Raw genomic sequence first — 22,062 nt, 5'->3', positions numbered from 1 at the left:
TTGATGGCTTCAAAGAGATCAAGACATAATTCTTCATCTTGGTACCTTAATTTCATTAAGCCATCATCAATATCTATCATCATTCGGGCCGTCTTCATAAAAGGCCTTCCTAAGATCAATGGAATCTCAGGATCTTCTTCCATGTCTATGACGATAAAATCAACAGGATACCAAAATTTGTCAACCTTGACAAGCAAGTCTTCCGCAACTCCATGAGGATGGGCTGTGGATTTATCCGCTAATGATAACGTCATTCTTGTCGGCTTCAAATCATTGATTCCTAATCTTCTCACCATAGACAATGGGATCAAATTAATGCTAGAACCGGTATCTACCAAACCTTTGCCTATGTGAACATTTCCAATAGACACCGGTAAGGTTACCCGCCCAGGATCATTTGATTTTATCGGAGTAGTGCGTTGAATTAACACATTACAACAGGAGCTCACCGTTACTACCTCCGGATCCAAGAATCTTCTCTTCTTAGTGATGATGTCTTTGATGAATTTTGCATACATCGGCATTTGCTCTAATGCTTCGGAAAAAGGAACATTAATTTGCAACTTGCTAAAAATATCCAAGAACCGAGCATAGTGCTTTGCATCTTCTTTCTTTGACGGACCTGGAGGGTAAGGTAATTTCTTCACTAGTATAGAATCATCCACCTTCTTCTTTCCCTTTTCACTCACACTCAATTTTTTTCTCTCTTTTTCTACAACTTTCTCAAGAGTTTCTTTTTCCACTAATTCTTTCTCTTTCTCATTTTCCACTAAATCACCCTCAACATTTTTTTCTACTTCAATCACCCTATCTTTTTCACTCTCAACAATTTCCTCCTCAACTATTTCTCCTACACCCATATCAATATTTCTACCACTACGAGTTAGAATTGACTTACAATGCTCACGAGGATTTTCTTGTGTAGTAGCCGAAAAAGGACCTTTGTTTTGATCGGCAAGTTGCTTTGACAATTGCCCGACTTGAGTTTCAAGGTTCTTTATTGCGGCATCCGTACTCTTTTGGCTTGCAATTTGCAATTGCATGAATTGGCTAAGAGTGTCCTCGATTGAAAGCTTTGTTTGTTGAGGTTGTTGATTGTAACCGCCTTGATAAGGATTTTGACGATTCGATGGGCCCGCTTCCGGCCTCCATCCTTGTTGATAACCTTGATTACCTCTTTGTTGGTAACCTTGGTTATTGTTGTAAGGTTGTTGTTGTTGTCTCCCACCATATCCTTGATTAGGATTAGACACATAATTCACCTCTTCACCCGGTGGAGGACAAAAACCTGTTTGATGGTCACCCCTACACAATTCACAACACATCACATGTTGATTTTTAGAAGGGCTCCCATTTATCTCTTTGATTTGTTGAGGGAGTTTTGACATTTGTTGAGTGAGCAATTCTACTTGTTGTGTCAATAACTTGTTTTGAGCAAGTATTGCATCACTAGTATTCAATTCAAGAACTCCCGGTTTTCTTTGCAATGCACTACGGTTGTGTTGCCCTTGATGATCATTCAAAGCCATTCTATCGATGATAGCAATCGCTTCTGCAGCAGTTTTTGACATCAACGAACCACCCGCGGTAGCATCTAAAAGAGTTTTTGGTTGAGGTTGGAGTCCATTTCTAAAGATATGGATTTGAGACAAGTCATCAAACCCATGACCTTTGCATTTTCTAACCATGGACTTGAACCTCTCTCATGCTTCATTGAGAGATTCATTCGAACCTTGAGAGAACACCGCAATAGAAGTTTTCGCTTCCATGAACCTATTGTGAGGAAAGAACCGATCCAAGAACTTCTCTTCTAACTCGTTCCAATTTGTCATGACATTATTTGGTTGATCAAGGTACCATTCCTTAGCTTTTCCAATTAAGGAATGAGGAAAAAGTCTCCTGAACACCTGTTCTTCTTGGTCTTCCGGAGCACCAATTGTTCCGGCGATCTCGTAGAACTTTGTTAGATGAGTAAATGGATCCTCGTGATCTGCCCCTGTGAACGGATTTTGGTATAATAATTGAAGTAACCCCGTCTTCATCTCGGAGTTTCTTCCATTGGCCTGATCACGAGCAAATTGTGCATTGAGTCGAGGGCTATTAACACAAGGCCCTCGAACTGGAACATTAGGGATCTCTCCTGCCATTTCTCCCTCAACTAAGTTTTCAACCGGAGTTGAAGAAGAAGATGCCTCTTGTTGTTGTCTTCTTTCCCTAGCTAGTTGTCTCCTCCTACGAGTTTTGCTATTCTCTCTACGAGCAGTCCTCTCAATCTCAGGATCAAAAAGGAGTTGATCTGCAGGTACACGTCCTCGCATAAACTGTTATCTGAAAAACTAACCAAGCAAATTAACAAACACAAGGAAAATAAATTTAGAAACAAGATATTAATTATAAGACTCAATTCAAAACAAACTATTGCAATGCTTGCAATATCTAATCAACAATCCCCGGCAACGGCGCCATTTTGTTGAAAGAGTATTGTGGTGTACTTTTCGTTATTATCGTATCCACAGGGATTATTGCGATATCACCGCCGTTCTATAGCCTATTTTGTCTTGAGTTAATGTTACTTTAAATTTGGGTTTGCAAAAGATCATTCAACACTTTTAGTGGCAAAGAGTAAAGTAATGAAAGTTCTAAGTTAAAGAAAATGTATCAAGATTTGATTTTATCGACCTAAATTTGTATGTTTACTTATAAATATACGTATATGAACATGGTAACGATCAACATAATTACGTATCGACGCCTATATCATCCGTGTCCGCAATGATATAGTTAGATTTACCGTATTGTTTAACCGACGATTTCTCCATCCTTTAAACAATACAAATAACGTTTTAAAACCGATACTAAGTAAACATCAAACACTAAATCCATGTCTGCAATTTATAGTTTGATGGATGATAAAGTTAGATCTAGATACAAATATTGATGTCTCAAACACTTATACCAAAGAAAAAGCTTTAATAAACAAACTAAACCATCTATATTGATCATCACTTGTTCATACACATATATTCACAAGAAAAACCTACAAAAGGATAGGACGATTACATCTTATCTTGATACAAAAGAGATTTAGCTATCCATGAGAATGGTAGCTTGCTCAAGAAGTAAAGGATGAAGATCAACAAGCATCAAAGGCGATTAATCGACGATCAAAGCTTCCAATCTTCAATTCTTATCTTGCTACAGTGATTAGGGTTTATGAGCTCTTAAGGAAAATTGATGATCTCTCCAAAAATCAGAATTACTCTTTATATAGTAAAACCATTTTCTGTCCAGGGCGCGTCGCGCCCTCCAGCGCGCTTCGCGCCATTACACTTAAGAAAGTTAAACCGCCCATGCGCGCGACGCGCGCAACTCTCTGCTTTGAAGCTCCAAAATATCTTGCCCAGGGCGCGACGCGCCCACATCTCCGCGCGACGCGCGCTTACTTCTGCCAGGCACTCTCTTGCAAAGCTCAAAACAAGCTCCAAACTTCCCCAAAATTGGCTAAAACCTACAAAATCATAACTAAAACACATATTAACATAAAAGGAAAGCTTAATATTATAAACTATAAATAATTATCTAAAACTTCATGGAATTGTACGAATATCCGATAAAAACGGTCGAAAGGTGCCATTAATTAAACTAAATATAAACACAATTTGGCACCTAACAACTCTCCCCAACTTAAACTCTTGTTTGTCCTCAAACAAAACAATGATAAATTACCGGGAACACAAAATATCACAAATGAAACAACAAGGTGGAAACAAGAACAATTGAATGGTTCAAATTCCAAAAGTACACAAAGATCAATCCTTACCAGTTTTCATCAAAGTACCATGATAACAATGCTAATCCTGTATACAAATTCTATGTCAGAAATTCCACAAAGCAAAAGAAGTTCAAGAATGAATCGCACCTACGTATTTCTCTACTGAGAGAACAAAAATGGAGGATCCTAACACTCACCAGACAATGACGCAAACATACCGAATTAATTATAAACTCATCTAAGCATAAGACATATAAAAAGTGTATAAGCATGAATCACTAAGGACTTTCGGGTTGTAGCTTGGCTTGGTTAACAAGGAAGTGTCATATCTCACGGCCATTGAAACGAAAGTGTCAAAACCTAAGAGAGCATTCAAATTCAATTATCACAGCCTAAACAACCAAGTTCACCACATTATTCATTACTTGCTCAAGGGTCACAAAATTCTTTTCTTTCTTTCTTTTTTTTTTTTTTATTATTATTATTATTATTTTTTATTATATACATAAATATATATACCCCTTGAGCACTATCTTTTGATTTATCCTCACCAATGTACACCTTTATTTTATTCTCCCCAACTTGTATATTACCAAGACATTACTAAGAATGCTCCCTATTCTAAGGCAAAAAAGGAATCAATCCTTATCATATCAAATGGAAACAGTTCTAGGTAGAAAGAAAAGAAAGTCATCAAGATTCTATCAAAAATCGGTATAGAGATCTATATACAACATAAGCTTAACCGATAAGAATCTTGGCAAACGGCTCAAAGTGGTTAGCAAAAACTCACACACTCACCGGGTAGGTTACATTTAGATTGGAAGTTTTTCTCATAGTGCAGAACAAAACGCCTTGATCACTTTCATGCTTAACACAATTTAATAATAATGCAAGATTAATCATAATAAAAACGAGTTAAAACGCACATTGCTGGTATCCAGCACAATTTATATATATACACAATGGAAAGTCTCCTCACAACTACAGCTAGGCTAAAGTGATTCACAATTGAACTAATTTTATCCACAGAAATTAATGACAACTAATTTGTTCAATTAAAAGCATCAGAATCAAAGGTACTTGATAAATAAAACGATAAAGGATGTACCTTGCGCGTACAGTTTTCAACTTATATCATCACCACTCAAATTGTGTTGCATCATCCAAATTCATCGTGGCAACAAAAATTCGTGTTCCAGCTAATTAATCATCAGGACAACTTATCAAACCATTATTTCTAAAATATAAACACTAAACTAGAATAACTACTTAAAAATAAATAAATGCAAAAATAAAATAAAATGAACTTATATAAAATAAAAACCACACCAAACAGGTGTTAACTATCCAAAGGCGTAAACTTAGCCTTTCAAAGTACCTCATCCAAAAGGATGGAACAAAACTATAAACATTAAAAACAAAATAACTAAAAATTGTTCTAACATAAAACTAAAAACAATAAAAATAAAACAGTAAAACAAAACTACTCCTCATCAGAAGTATCATCATCAGCATCAGCCATCCCCTCCTCAGGATCTGGCCTGCCCTCAGGCCATGAAGCATAGGCAGATAAATCATCCCTGGAACCAACAGGCTGCTGCAGAGAAAGTTGCCGGATAGAATCCTGCAAAAACATAAACGCTCTCTGATGCGCCATATGCATCTGATAGTTCCAATCACTTGCATCACCATACTGTGGACCAGCAGGCGGTGCAGCAGCAACCGGAACAGCTTGAGAAGCATCGGGAAGGTCAGATGCACCAGCAGCAACACCAAAAGGACGACCTCCAGGCAAACAGTACCTGTTAGCAAAAATATCATCTATAACACCATCCATGGGAATCCTACCACCAGGTGGAAACCGGACATCAGCCTTCCTGCACAAACCCATTATTAAACCGGGAAAAATCAACCTACATTTCACCCCATCTCCATGAAGAGTCCCATTCAGGGCGACTCTTTTCAGCTCATTCGCCACAATCCTGGACACATCAATATTATCACCATTCAGAATACCCTGAACCAAACCTGCCGTATCAATGGTGAGGGAAGAAGTGTGACTCCGTGGCCTAATGTTGTAAAGGACCACCGAAGTCACCAACTGAGCCTCCTCCGTCAACTGACTACGAGTAAAAGTCTTTGGCAGCCCCGCTTTAGTCAGAGTATAGGTGAAACCAGTCCTGCAAATCCTCTCCCTAATACTCTCCACGTCCCAGTTCCCTCTATTCAACCTGGGATGGTACTGGCATTCTTCTACCAAAGCAAGAGGGTTATCCAGAAAATCAAAAATAGCCTCTTTGCTAAAATCAATGGCCTTACCTCTCACCCATGTTTTAAACGGGTAAGCTTCAGTACCTGACCAACCGCTCGGAGGCAAGGCATTTGCGTAGAATTCTCTGACAATTTCCACCTGATAAAATTTTGGTGGAGTGAATAACTTGTCCCAGCATGTTTCAGACAAAGCAGTCCACGCCCTTTGGAAGAGGCCGTGGTCAATAGGAACCACCGTGCGTTCACTCCACACAACTCGACTTTCAAGCTCATGGTACCTCGCCTCTTGCTCCGGACCTAGAAACTTCGTCCGATCAAACCTGCCAGCTTGTGAGGAAGATCCCTCACCAGATCCAGTCTTCTTTCTCTTTAAAAAGGGTGCCATTCCTGCACAAATTCAAATCAAACCAAAACACACAAAATTGAAACAAAGTTAGCATATGCTCAAAATTAACAGCACAATTCAAGCCCCAGTCATCATCAATCTCAAACAGGCCCTATCTACACCCCAAACAACATAAAAAAAACAATTTCAAAAATGAACCCAGGGCGCGACGCGCGCTGAACAGGGCGCGACGCGCGCTCTGCGAAACCCAGAATAAAACTACATATTTCTGCAAAACAGAAGAGAAGAACTCGCTTCTCCTCCCTTCTAAGGGTTCCAGCAGGCAAAAGATACAGCACATGGTTGTTTCTACCCTAGTTTTTCAAAATCTATCAAAAATTCCTAAATCTAAAAACCTAAACTTCTAAAACTTAAATTAATGGAAATAGAAGGGAAGAGAGAACATACCTTTGATGATGATGACAATAAAGCAACGAAAATAGTGAGGGAATGCAGTATAATGCAAGAACAAGGTGGTGTTTTGTTTGAACTTTCTTGACACAAAGAGGAAAAAGGATTTGAATGGAGGCAAAGACCTCCAAAAACCCTACTAACTCTTCTGCCAACGAAACCGGGTCGGGCCCAGCATGGGTGGGCCCAAACCAATTTATTATTTTTTTTTTCAAAAATATGTACAGCGCGCGACGCGCGCAGACTCGGTGCGACGCGCCCTCATCTCTGCCTGGAAGGGGTCCTTGAGTTCACATAGCGCGCGACGCGCGCATATGGGTGCGACGCGCGCTACACCAGAAACAGCAGAAAAACTGCATTGTTTCAGCACGCCCAAAAATACCGGTAGATCGTTTCTGGCTCGACGACAACTCAAAAATCCCACCAGCAAAAAGAACACAAATACAAGTGAATATAAACAACTTGGGGTGCCTCCCAAGAGCGCTTTGTTTAACGTCGGTCAGCTCGACGGTCAAAGGCAATCAAGGATCGCCAAACGATAAAACGCAAGTTTCACGATTAAAATCGCTTCCTCGATACACCTTCAACCTCTGACCATTTACTACCCACTCTTGGTTTGATTTTTGGTCCTCTATCACAATAGCCCCTTGGCTTCTCACTTCTTTGACCAAAAATGGTCCGGACCATTTAGACTTCAACTTTCCCGGAAAAAGTCTTAACTGGGAATTGAAGAGTAAAACTAATTGCCCTACCTTAAAGTCCTTCATTCTAACCTTACTATCATGATAGAATTTGGTCTTTTCCTTGTAAATCGAATTGGACTTATAGGCATGCAATCTCATCTCTTCCAACTCATTAAGTTGGATTATTCTTCTCTCTCCACACAACTTGTGGTCAAAATTCAAAAGCTTCAAGGCCCAATATGCCTTATGCTCTAGTTCTACGGGAAGGTGGCAACTTTTACCATACACCATTTGGAATGGTGTCAGACCGATCGGTGCTTTGAAAGCGGTCCGATACGCCCACAAGGTTTCATCTAACTTCATCGACCAATCCTTCCTAGAGCTAGACACAGTTTTCTCAAGAATCCTCTTAATCTCTCTATTGGTCCTCTCAACTTGCCCATTAGTTTGTGGATGATATGGAGTAGCTACCTTGTGCTTTACTCCATATTGCTCCAACACTTTCTCAAGCGGGGCATTACAAAAATGAGATCCACCATCACTAATTATCACTCTTGGCGAGCCAAACCGCGAAAATATATTTTTCTTCAAAAACTTTATCACGGTCTTACCATCCGCTTTGGGTGAAGCAATCGCTTCCACCCACTTAGACACGTAATCGACAGCTACCAAGATGTATTCATTTGACATTGAGGAAGGGAATGGTCCAACAAAATCAATGCCCCAACAATCGAATACCTCTACTTCTACAATACTTTGGAGGGGCATTTCCTCTCTTTTCCCTATTCCACCAGTTCGTTGACAACTGTCGCATGAGGCAACATGGTGGTAAGCATCTTTGAACAAAGTAGGCCACCAAAATCCCGATTGAAGGACTTTTGTGGCCGTACGCAAACCATTAAAATGACCACCATAAGGCGAATTGTGGCAATGCCACAAAATGCTTTTTGCTTCCTCATCCGCGACACATCTTCTCAAAAGATTGTCACTACTCAACTTAAACAAGTGAGGATCATCCCAAACATAAAAATTAGCATCGTTTAAAAACTTTTTTCTTTGATTCCAAGTTAGATCCTCCGGTATCCAGCCAGATGCTTTGTGATTAGCCATATCTGCGAACCAGGGTCTAACTTCTTGTACCATGTACAGTTTTTCATCTGGGAATTCTTCCCTCACTTCTTTTTCATTGTTTGTCACCTCGGTATTCACTAACCGAGACAAATGATCCGCAATCAAATTTTCTGTACCTTTCTTATCTTTCACTTCAAGATCAAATTCTTGAAGCAAAAGAATCCACCGAATAAGCCTCTGTTTTGAATCAGGCTTGGTGAGAAGATATTTGATTGCGGCATGATCAGTATAACACACCACTTTAGAACCAATGAGGTAAGAGCGAAACTTTTCCAATGCAAATACAATTGCGAGCAATTCTTTTTCGGTAGTGGCATAGTTAACTTGTGCCTCATTTAAAACTTTGCTCGCATAATGAATAGCATGGAATTGTTTGTTCTTCCTTTGGCCTAAGACTGCACCAACCGCATAGTCACTCGCATCGCACATGAGTTCAAACTCAAGCGACCAATTAGGAGCGACAATTATGGGTGTGGTGGTCAAATTTGCTTTAAGTTCTAGGAAAGCTTTTAGACATGATTCATCAAAATTAAATTCCATACCTTTGTTGAGCAAATTACTCAAAGGCTTTGCAACCTTGGAAAAATCCTTGATGAATCTTCTATAGAACCCAGCATGTCCCAAGAAGCTCCTGATGCCTTTCACATTCACCGGAGGGGGAAGTTTTTCAATAACCTCGATTTTTGCCGGATCAACCTCAAGCCCCTTTGAAGAAACCTTGTGGCCAAGAACAATCCCATCCGTCACCATGAAAGTGCATTTCTCCCAGTTGAGAACCAAATTTGTTTCAATGCATCTCTCCATTACCACATCAAGGTTCTTTAAGCACAAGTCGAATGACGACCCGTACACAGAAAAATCATCCATGAACACCTCAATGCTTTTCTCGATCAAATCAGAGAAGATAGCTTGCATGCACCTTTGAAATGTTGCAGGAGCATTACATAGTCCAAATGGCATTCTTCGGTATGCGAAAACGCCAAAAGGACATGTAAAAGCAGTTTTCTCGTGGTCCGCCGGATTCACTGATATTTGATTGTATCCCGAATAACCATCCAAGAAACAATAGAAATTTCTTCCGGCTAACCTCTCTAACATTTGATCCATAAAAGGTAATGGAAAGTGATCTTTTCTTGTTGCTTGGTTCAACCTCCTATAATCAATACACATTCGCCACCCGGTCACCGATCTCGAAGGAATCAACTCGTTCTTCTCATTTCTCACAACCGTCAATCCCCCCTTCTTAGGAACCACATGCACCGGGCTCACCCATTCGCTATCGGAGATGGGATAAATCATCCCCGCCTCTAATAACTTCACAACCTCTTTTCTAACAACTTCTTTCATGGTTGGATTCAATCGCCTTTGAGGTTGTGCTACGGGCCGAAAATCATCTTCTAACATAATCTTATGCATACAATAGGCTGGACTAATACCCTTCAAGTCGGATAAAACCCATCCTATTGCTTCTTGATTCTTTATCAACACTTCCTTCAATCGATGCTCTTCCTTGCTAGACAAACCATTATTAATGATAACCGGCTTAGTAGAATTGTCACCGAGAAACACGTATTTCAAGTGAGATGGTAACACATTCAACTCCACCTTTTGCTCTTCAACTTTAGGTTCATCCTTCAACTCTTCAATTTGAGGTTCAAATGGATTCATCTCATCACAAGCCTCTAAATTTCTCAAGCAATCTTCAATTTCTTTCTCTTGATCTGAGGTGAGAACTTCAAGAGCTTCCATTAAAGTCTTCTCAAGAGGATTCGACAAGTGCATTTCATTCTCCACTTTCATAATAGCCCTTTCGGTAGCATCGATTCTAAAACAATCATCATCATCACTCGGATGCTTGATGGCTTCAAAGAGATCAAGACATAATTCTTCATCTTGGTACCTTAATTTCATTAAGCCATCATCAATATCTATCATCATTCGGGCCGTCTTCATAAAAGGCCTTCCTAAGATCAATGGAATCTCAGGATCTTCTTCCATGTCTATGACGATAAAATCAACAGGATACCAAAATTTGTCAACCTTGACAAGCAAGTCTTCCGCAACTCCATGAGGATGGGCTGTGGATTTATCCGCTAATGATAACGTCATTCTTGTCGGCTTCAAATCATTGATTCCTAATCTTCTCACCATAGACAATGGGATCAAATTAATGCTAGAACCGGTATCTACCAAACCTTTGCCTATGTGAACATTTCCAATAGACACCGGTAAGGTTACCCGCCCAGGATCATTTGATTTTATCGGAGTAGTGCGTTGAATTAACACATTACAACAGGAGCTCACCGTTACTACCTCCGGATCCAAGAATCTTCTCTTCTTAGTGATGATGTCTTTGATGAATTTTGCATACATCGGCATTTGCTCTAATGCTTCGGAAAAAGGAACATTAATTTGCAACTTGCTAAAAATATCCAAGAACCGAGCATAGTGCTTTGCATCTTCTTTCTTTGACGGACCTGGAGGGTAAGGTAATTTCTTCACTAGTATAGAATCATCCACCTTCTTCTTTCCCTTTTCACTCACACTCAATTTTTTTCTCTCTTTTTCTACAACTTTCTCAAGAGTTTCTTTTTCCACTAATTCTTTCTCTTTCTCATTTTCCACTAAATCACCCTCAACATTTTTTTCTACTTCAATCACCCTATCTTTTTCACTCTCAACAATTTCCTCCTCAACTATTTCTCCTACACCCATATCAATATTTCTACCACTACGAGTTAGAATTGACTTACAATGCTCACGAGGATTTTCTTGTGTAGTAGCCGAAAAAGGACCTTTGTTTTGATCGGCAAGTTGCTTTGACAATTGCCCGACTTGAGTTTCAAGGTTCTTTATTGCGGCATCCGTACTCTTTTGGCTTGCAATTTGCAATTGCATGAATTGGCTAAGAGTGTCCTCGATTGAAAGCTTTGTTTGTTGAGGTTGTTGATTGTAACCGCCTTGATAAGGATTTTGACGATTCGATGGGCCCGCTTCCGGCCTCCATCCTTGTTGATAACCTTGATTACCTCTTTGTTGGTAACCTTGGTTATTGTTGTAAGGTTGTTGTTGTTGTCTCCCACCATATCCTTGATTAGGATTAGACACATAATTCACCTCTTCACCCGGTGGAGGACAAAAACCTGTTTGATGGTCACCCCTACACAATTCACAACACATCACATGTTGATTTTTAGAAGGGCTCCCATTTATCTCTTTGATTTGTTGAGGGAGTTTTGACATTTGTTGAGTGAGCAATTCTACTTGTTGTGTCAATAACTTGTTTTGAGCAAGTATTGCATCACTAGTATTCAATTCAAGAACTCCCGGTTTTCTTTGCAATGCACTACGGTTGTGTTGCCCTTGATGATCATTCAAAGCCATTCTATCGATGATAGCAATCGCTTCTGCAGCAGTTTTTGACATCAACGAACCACCCGCGGTAGCATCTAAAAGAGTTTTTGGTTGAGGTTGGAGTCCATTTCTAAAGATATGGATTTGAGACAAGTCATCAAACCCATGACCTTTGCATTTTCTAACCATGGACTTGAACCTCTCCCATGCTTCATTGAGAGATTCATTCGAACCTTGAGAGAACACCGCAATAGAAGTTTTCGCTTCCATGAACCTATTGTGAGGAAAGAACCGATCCAAGAACTTCTCTTCTAACTCGTTCCAATTTGTCATGACATTATTTGGTTGATCAAGGTACCATTCCTTAGCTTTTCCAATTAAGGAATGAGGAAAAAGTCTCCTGAACACCTGTTCTTCTTGGTCTTCCGGAGCACCAATTGTTCCGGCGATCTCGTAGAACTTTGTTAGATGAGTAAATGGATCCTCGTGATCTGCCCCTGTGAACGGATTTTGGTATAATAATTGAAGTAACCCCGTCTTCATCTCGGAGTTTCTTCCATTGGCCTGATCACGAGCAAATTGTGCATTGAGTCGAGGGCTATTAACACAAGGCCCTCGAACTGGAACATTAGGGATCTCTCCTGCCATTTCTCCCTCAACTAAGTTTTCAACCGGAGTTGAAGAAGAAGATGCCTCTTGTTGTTGTCTTCTTTCCCTAGCTAGTTGTCTCCTCCTACGAGTTTTGCTATTCTCTCTACGAGCAGTCCTCTCAATCTCAGGATCAAAAAGGAGTTGATCTGCAGGTACACGTCCTCGCATAAACTGTTATCTGAAAAACTAACCAAGCAAATTAACAAACACAAGGAAAATAAATTTAGAAACAAGATATTAATTATAAGACTCAATTCAAAACAAACTATTGCAATGCTTGCAATATCTAATCAACAATCCCCGGCAACGGCGCCATTTTGTTGAAAGAGTATTGTGGTGTACTTTTCGTTATTATCGTATCCACAGGGATTATTGCGATATCACCGCCGTTCTATAGCCTATTTTGTCTTGAGTTAATGTTACTTTAAATTTGGGTTTGCAAAAGATCATTCAACACTTTTAGTGGCAAAGAGTAAAGTAATGAAAGTTCTAAGTTAAAGAAAATGTATCAAGATTTGATTTTATCGACCTAAATTTGTATGTTTACTTATAAATATACGTATATGAACATGGTAACGATCAACATAATTACGTATCGACGCCTATATCATCCGTGTCCGCAATGATATAGTTAGATTTACCGTATTGTTTAACCGACGATTTCTCCATCCTTTAAACAATACAAATAACGTTTTAAAACCGATACTAAGTAAACATCAAACACTAAATCCATGTCTGCAATTTATAGTTTGATGGATGATAAAGTTAGATCTAGATACAAATATTGATGTCTCAAACACTTATACCAAAGAAAAAGCTTTAATAAACAAACTAAACCATCTATATTGATCATCACTTGTTCATACACATATATTCACAAGAAAAACCTACAAAAGGATAGGACGATTACATCTTATCTTGATACAAAAGAGATTTAGCTATCCATGAGAATGGTAGCTTGCTCAAGAAGTAAAGGATGAAGATCAACAAGCATCAAAGGCGATTAATCGACGATCAAAGCTTCCAATCTTCAATTCTTATCTTGCTACAGTGATTAGGGTTTATGAGCTCTTAAGGAAAATTGATGATCTCTCCAAAAATCAGAATTACTCTTTATATAGTAAAACCATTTTCTGTCCAGGGCGCGTCGCGCCCTCCAGCGCGCTTCGCGCCATTACACTTAAGAAAGTTAAACCGCCCATGCGCGCGACGCGCGCAACTCTCTGCTTTGAAGCTCCAAAATATCTTGCCCAGGGCGCGACGCGCCCACATCTCCGCGCGACGCGCGCTTACTTCTGCCAGGCACTCTCTTGCAAAGCTCAAAACAAGCTCCAAACTTCCCCAAAATTGGCTAAAACCTACAAAATCATAACTAAAACACATATTAACATAAAAGGAAAGCTTAATATTATAAACTATAAATAATTATCTAAAACTTCAGGGAATTGTACGAATATCCGATAAAAACGGTCGAAAGGTGCCATTAATTAAACTAAATATAAACACAATTTGGCACCTAACAGTCTCTAGAATAATAGCAATTTTTGGGTTCAGCGTAAAGAGGCGGGAGCTAACCTCTTTGTTTTTTGCTACCCTGTTCAACCCCCAAACATTCCATGATAACATCATGGTTCCTCCCTTGGAGGCACCTTTGGGTATTCCCAAACATCAAAGGTCTCAAATCCATTTTGGCAGAAAGTATTCTTCTCTTGAGTGTCAGTTCTATTTTTTCGTCCCGTACCTTTGTTTTTTCGATTAACCTCTGTCTACTTACTCATATCAGGAGGGGTTTTTGGTGATTCTTCTAGCATTTCCAAAATTGGGCCACTTTGCACCTCTTGTATATTTTCCTCATTATCCTATACCTTGCTATGTTCTGCTTCAACAACTTCATTTACAAGTTTTGCAATCCATTTTTTGATAGGGGCTTTCACCTCCGTGTTACAAACATGTCCAACTTTTTGGCAGCGCTCGCAATACTGAGGTATCCATTCGTATTCAACCCTTTTCTTTCTAGCCTTTCCTTCATGATCCTTTATTTCAATCTCTTCACAAAGTTTCTGCATCACTTCTACTTCTATCAGGATTCTAGCGTAAGTAACCTGCAACTTTCCCGCTGTGCATTCATCAGTAAACATCGGATTTCCTATGGCACTTCCAATTCTTTCTAGACTTTTAGGGTTCCACACTTTGAGAGGTAATTGGGGTAGTTTAACCCAGATTGGTATTGTTCTTAGCATGTCTTTCTCCATGGAGAAATCATCCCTCCATTCTAATACTACCATGGGCATGTTTCGGAAAGTATATGGTCCCTTCATCATAACTTCTTTTCTATCACTCTCTGATTTGAATTTTAGGATAAAATATCCTTCATCGTGATAGAAGATTTCAGGAAAAGTGACAAAATTCCATATTTTACTCATGTAATTCTTTAATGCGAGCATACTCATATCCGCTCCAATTACAGACATGATCATAGAGGTTTCCCAATATCGGATTTCTGATAGGATGTCTTCTTCCTCCAAGACTACTTCAACTTTCTCGTCAGCGACTTTTGGTGCCACATATGGAATCGCCACTCCATTAGCCATATTCATATTCGCTCTTATGATGTCAACCCAGAGTTGTTCAGTTGCTGGTTTTACTGGACTGCCGTGCTCATTGTTCCCATTTGTATCGTTTTTAGGGTTGACTTCCTCCTGATTTCCTGTTGGATCAATGCCATCACTCCTTTCTACGTTGTCTTCGATTTGTTTTCCGCTATCCATTGATCCCTCTTTCTGTTTTTGCGTGGTTGAACTCCCTCCATTGCTCGATTCTGGTTGCAGGTTTGCCGTTTTCTTTGGCCGCCCCGTCCCATCGTTGCAGTCATTTATGGTTATACTTTTTTGTATATTCATAAAACATACAATAGGTAAGGCGAGCTATCGCACATGTTTCAAATTTATTATGGTTAAACTAAAATATTACAATTATTTATTATTTTTAAAACATTTTATATTAAGGATATTCAACTTTTTAAATTGGGTAAATAAAAATTCACCTAAGTAAATAGATACTCATAAAGTATTTTTTAGATTAAATCATAATTGAATAAGACATTTATTTATTTTTTCACGGTTAAGGTGTCTCTAACATACCTCCAAAAACTCAATAAGACTCTGCACCATGTATAAATACAAGTAACAAAACTCTTGGTTTTCATTCACAACTAAAGTCAGCTAGTATCAAAAACTAAAGTCGAATACCATGGTTTTCTTCCCGGGTACTAGTCAGAAACTAGTTTCCCTTGTGTTAGTTATCTTCACAACTTGGTTTCTGTTAGTGAACTCAGAAAAAAGAGTTTCCTTTAGCGTCAACAACTTCAATTATAATAAACCAGATATAATCCTTCAAGGGAGTGCCAAAATTTCAGACAATGGCCATTTGGCACTTACCGACCCTAATGATCCTACGTTGCTTGTTGGCCATGCCTTGTATTCAAAACCGGTGCCCATTTGGGACGGTCCCTCTGGCAACGTTGCTAGGTTTGTAACTTCATTCTTTTTCGACGTTGAAAATGTAGGAGATTCTAATCCTGCTGATGGCTTCGTCTTCTTTCTTGCTCCAGACTCCGAAATTCCTAACAACTCAAGTGGTGGGCGTCTCGGAGTAGTTGATAGAAACACAGATCTCAATAATTTTGTTGGTGTCGAGTTAGACAATTATGTTAATTCATGGGATCCAAAATATTCACATATTGGAATAAATTCCAACAGTTTAATATCGTTGAAGACGGCGCCATGGAACAGGGTGGACAAAACTTTGTCTCATCTAACTATCACCTATGACTCTATCTCTAAGACTTTGACTGCTGTATTAGCCGACATAGATGGCCAATTTACTACTCTTGGTCAAGTTCTTGATTTGAAAGAGATGCTCCCAGAAACAGTTAGGATTGGTTTTTCTGCTTCCACATCGCGAGGATCCCGTCAACTACACAACATTCGTTCATGATATTTCACTTCAGTTTTGAAGACAGCTATTAACAGCACCACCTCAAATTCTATTGCAAGCGATGCGTGATTTCATTTCTTCTGCTGTATGCATTTGCACGGTCACTACTCACTACTGCTAGTATTTTCTAAATAAAGACAACACTATGTGTCTATCTTGTTATCCATCTTTGTTTGAATGTTTTCTTTCTTTTTATTAAAGACCATGTTTGTACTATGTTTAAATTAATAATGTTATTTATACTTGGCTAAATATATTATGGTTCCTAAAAGCATCTCAAGTTTTGGTTTTATCCTTCAAAATATTTGTTTATACAATTGTCTTCTTAATGTTTTTCATCCATAGTTTTGGTTCCTTCAATTAACTTTAGTTAACGGCGTATACTCGTCTTGTGTGCTGGCTAAGAAGAAAGAAATGTGGGTAGAATTATTGAGGCTTAAAGCTTTGTTTCCATAAAGTGATTGGTGTATAGGAGGTGGTTTCAACACAATAAAGAGACCAAGTAAAAGAAGGGGCTGCAGATTCTCTTGGCACAATGGAACTCATTAGAAATGAGTGCTTTCTTTGGGTTCATTGAAGATATGGGCAATAGATTCTCTTAGTATAATGCTGCAGGAACGTCGATGAGTAGGATCGACAAGTTCCTTTTATCTGAAGGCTTAATAGAGAAGTAGAAATTGAAAGGGCAATTGATAAGTAATAAGGCGATTTCTGACCACTGCCCCCATCTTAATTATATTGAAGGTGCTAAATTGGGGTTTCATTCCCTTCAAATTTTTAGGGGCTTGGATACAACATGCTGAATTCTTAAAGAAAGTATATCATGTATGAAATAATTTTAGAGTGCAGGGAAAAAAACAGTTTATTTTTAAAGAGAAACTCAAGGAGCTAAAAGTTCCTTAGAAAGTGTGAAACTATGAGGTTTTTGGAAAATTGGACATACAAGTCTCAAAAGCAATTAGAGAGCTCAATGCTTTAGATCGGTTAGTAGCCTTGAATGATGTTGCTTTGGGTCAAGATAAGGCAGGTAAGAGAGTGGAGGATCAATCGACTGTTTAGCAAAAAATAAATATTGGGAATCGTTTCTCAGGCAGAAGTCCATATGCCTCTGGCTAAAGGAAGGCGGTCAGAACTCTAAGTTTTTTCATGCTTCCATGAAAGCTAGATTTCCGCGCAATGGTATTTATATGTTAAAAGTTGGCGATTCGCTAATAGAAGTAAAAGATGTGAAAGCAGCCGCTCTTACCCACTTTAAAGACAAATTTCAAAAGAAAAACTTAGAAGGCCTAAGTTATATAGAATCTCATTTAAAAGTTTTGTCTTCGGAGAATAGGTCTAACCTTGAGCTTCCATTCCGATTGACATCGATAAATTTTGTGTTGTCTTCTCTCCCTCTATACTTATTTTATTTTTAAAGGTCCCCTAAGTTGGTGATTCGAGAAATTACAAACATTTAGAGATCGTTTCTTATTTGGTCCTTTCCGTCAATTTTTTACAAAAAAAACGTTAGGTTTTGGTGACGTGGATGTACAACAAGGTTCATAGTCCAAATGTGACTAAGTATTTGTACTATAAAGTAGGAATTCCACTTAAGTGTGTGTCATAAAGATGGTGACAATAAGGCTACATTAAGTGGAAACTTTACATTATAATACAAATGTTGAGTCACATTTGAACCTTGAGTCTTGATTTGAAATGGTTGCTACCAGAGATGGTTGTGGTTGGTATATCTGGTTCTTCTGGGACTGTTCAACAACATGCCATCCATTCTTGGTCTTCCACTTCAGTCTTGGACACAACTACAAAGAGCAACTCAGAAAATATCAATAATATCACTCAAAGAGGTCTATGACTTGATTTCGTTTGTTGTATTGTATGCATGTATCAGCTTATGATGATTAATATTTCTAAATAAAGAACATGTTTGTGTTGGTCTATTATAGTTATATGATGATTGGTCAAAATTTGAATCTCTTTGTTTATCTATTGTTTAAATTCACTTAACTAACTAGACAAATTTCAATCTCTTTAGCAAAAGGTCTTGGCTAAACCAAGAATCCTAATTTATGAACTTCTTCGAATATAACAAAGCAATATAACAAAGCATTACGCGAAAGAATTCATATGAATAAACAATCATGAAGTCCTATCCCTATTCCCTAGGAAGCTCACAAATATAACAATCAGCTTCACATTCCATTTCAAAAACCAAATTTCTAAATTGTGAGTTTGAATCTAAAATTGATTCAAAGTATGAAAGATAGAAGTAATTACTTAATCAGCAAATAGAACTGGTATTGAAGCAATATAATTCATTACGCAAGAATCCTACAATGATTCATTATCCCGAGTCAAAAGCAAAACTAAATCACATGAAAAAGTATGAGAGAGATATAACTAGGATGATGAAGAGATAATGATGGTCCATCAGAGCTTTAAGATCTTTCCTGGGGCTTGATTCTTCAATGGATAGGGAGAAGAGATGAATTTACGGTTAAGAGAGCTTCTAAAATTGCCCCCAATCTGCTACAGCAAGGTGAGAGTATAATTTTAGACATCTTTGTACAGTAATTGGTATTTTGGTATCCTTTCGGTCGGGAGAGGACAAGTCACAATGAGCTTTCCATTCATCGCTCCTCTAAATATTGTCTGTAGAAATGTAAAATCAGTTTCGTGAATATTCCTAACAAATATTTAGAAGCAAACATTTCCAAAAATACTAACTTCTTAAATTGGTGTCAACTTTCATATCTATCGGAAAAAGGTTACAATAATATGCTAAAACAGAAACAAACAAAACAAACTACTAGAATACTAAACTGGTGTTGTTATAAAAGACGCAATCGATTAAAAAAGTCCAATAGTTAGAAGAAGAGGAGTACCAAAAATACATTAAGAGAAAATTACAAGATAAATGGTTTATCTTTGAATTTGTTTCATAAGAGAGTGATTCGACTTGGATCTTTCCGGTTCACAAATGAGGTGTGGAGACTAAGATCTGATGGTTAGTCCCGTTGAAGGTCTTAATGTCTTTATGCTCCGGTTTGACGGAAAAGGTACTTGCAAATACTTTGACACCTAAGTTGATTATGGTCGAAAGTGAAAGGTATTTAGGGTTAGAATAGTGTCTACCTTGATATGACGCGTTTGTTCAACCATTATAGTAGGGTTCTAAAGTTTTAAGGGTCCTAGAACCTTCTACTTTGGAGAGCTGTGAGAAAGAACAAATGTCATAGGATCCTTCAAGATATGATATGACAGCTTTGCTCCTTCTGGTTGCTCCGATCAAGTGTCCCTCTAAGGCAGATCCATCTTAGGTTCTGCGGTGCTAGAACCTTCATTGAGTCTAGCTTCCCTAAAGGAGTGATGTCATTGGTCTGACGTCAGAGGCGTGACATCACTATTCCTTGATACTCAAATCCGACAATTCTATTCGCATTATCGGTATCCCTCTTCTATGTTGCTAGGGAAGGGTCACTACATAGTCCTCAATTTTTCTACCACATTCACGGGCGGAGATCTTACAGGGGATCTTTTGGGATCTGTTGTATGGATTCAACGACCATTGGCATAGGTTTCCTGGACGATTTTTTATCAAGCTGAACAAGACGGGTCGAGTCTTGACCTAAATCGGAACAGAGAAAGATAATATGGCGTTATTAGATTCATGTAACCAACCTCACATAGCGGAAAAAGTTTGATGATATAAGCAAGGTTGTCAAGATTGAGATCTTACATCAGAGAAAAGGCAACGGAAAGTTGGTGCGTTTACTTTTTTTCCTTATTGCTGATTTATTATCAACAAGAATACTCAACAAATTAATGGTATCAGGCTTGTACTACATAATTATTAGGTTTTTATATTATCATCATCTACTTCTATACTTACAACTTTAGCTTAAAAAATTGTATTTAATAAGCCATTAACAGTTAAAGTAATTCATTATCATTCAAACCTAATAAGATCCTACTGAATCACATTAATCCAGGAAACAAGGATATGTACCTCTACCACATCAATGAAGTCTTGTTTTTTGTGAAAAACACCAATCCATTTAGTATGATCTGCAGTCCTACATAAAGTAAAAAACAAAGTATCAAAAAAACATACCCTCTAAATGATTCATACAAGTCAGAACATAAGCCAACGTTTGAATTTACATCATCTAAAGCTACTTAGAGAGCATAGTTTAATTGTACAACAGAGATAGCGAAAAGTTTCATAGTTCCGCTATAAATTAGATTGCAACAGAGATAAAGAGATAAGGAAGTTATAATATCATACCCAGAATCCATTTTCATGTGATGAGCATTGAAGAAAAATACTATAGATGGAATTAAAGTAATGTCAAAATACTTGACATAAACTTGAATGTCCTGGGAGTCAACATCAACCAGTGCCACAGTTGCGAATTTGGACACCTCTCTTTCTGCTTTAGAAAGCTGTATCAACACCACAAATTCAAACTAAGGGGTTTGAATAGGGAATCAAATAAAATTCTAAAGAAAAAGTTGTGAGTTTTAAGACATAATTAAAAAGTGAGAAAAGGAAAGCATACAATTTGATCAAGGTTAAGACAGATAGGATCAGAGACACGGCCAAAGCGGAGGACGAGAACCTTATCAATGGTATCTCTAATGATGGAATCAACCTCTCTTTTTTGCGACAAAGTTGTCATGTTACTCATTCTTCTTTACTGCGTCAAAAAATGAAAAGAAGTCGGACAATGTTTTTCTTCACCAATGCTTTATATGCGAACATTCAAACACAGTGCTTCAGTTTTCATACAACAATTGAAGCTCAAACAACTAATCAACATTCAATTTTAAACCCATAAGTAAGAAAGTTCCATACTAAAAAAATTAAAACAAGACCATGACACAAGCAAAAATCAATATATTATACCAACTAAGGAGTTCATGACAATCAAATTTGTGTAGACAGTGGCGTTATTTTCCATGCTAAGAGATGCACAAGCACCATTAGGAGAAGTCTTTCACATGTAACAAATGTTAATAACAAAGAGAAAGTTTTTGGTTGAGTTTTATATATATATCACAATTTCAATGATGAGAAAGAAAATCCAACATGATCTCTGGGTAGTACCATTACCTAAGCAATAAAAAGAATCCTTGTCAAAAGTCTAAGCGCATTGCGATTTTTCTCAAAGTTCATAATTTTTTAACTTCGATTCCATTAACACTTGACTGCAATTTAAACAATGACTGTAATTCATATTGTTTCCCGTATGAGACATCATAAATCCATATATAATACTCCCAAGTTAGCGGCGTGGAGCGAATGACCCCAAAAATGGGATAGCGGAACAGCATATCAGAATGACCGCTCTATTTGATCATTTTTGGGATAAATTATAATAATTTTAAACATTTTTTTAATGTAA

At 38.1% G+C, this 22,062-nt stretch overlaps 1 protein-coding gene and 1 pseudogene across 2 annotated transcripts in view; one reads left to right on the top strand and one right to left on the bottom strand.

The window, feature by feature from the left end:
* Positions 1–15,851: 15,851 nt before the first annotated feature.
* LOC131643788 (putative bark agglutinin LECRPA3) lies at positions 15,852–16,899 on the top strand (annotated as a pseudogene).
* Positions 16,900–19,010: 2,111 nt separating this feature from the next.
* LOC131643791 (uncharacterized) overlaps positions 19,011–22,062 on the bottom strand; it is a 53,482-nt gene continuing 50,430 nt past the window's right edge. The window contains exons 2-5 of one of the 2 annotated variants that reach the window (XM_058914114.1): positions 21,217–21,354; positions 20,943–21,100; positions 20,664–20,730; positions 19,011–19,306 (exon numbers count right to left, since the gene is read on the bottom strand). In XM_058914114.1, coding sequence (XP_058770097.1) covers positions 19,208–19,306; positions 20,664–20,730; positions 20,943–21,100; positions 21,217–21,345 — 453 coding nt within the window. In that variant the 5' untranslated portion in view covers positions 21,346–21,354 and the 3' untranslated portion in view covers positions 19,011–19,207. The remainder of the gene's footprint in view (positions 19,307–20,663; positions 20,731–20,942; positions 21,101–21,216; positions 21,355–22,062) is intronic. The other variant, XM_058914113.1, reaches the window with a different exon arrangement.

Source organism: Vicia villosa, linkage group LG1 (assembly GCF_029867415.1).
Source record: "Vicia villosa cultivar HV-30 ecotype Madison, WI linkage group LG1, Vvil1.0, whole genome shotgun sequence".
NCBI lineage: Eukaryota > Viridiplantae > Streptophyta > Magnoliopsida > Fabales > Fabaceae > Vicia > Vicia villosa.
Note: the sequence above shows the minus strand (reverse complement) of the source record. Positions and strands in the feature narration are given on the sequence as shown.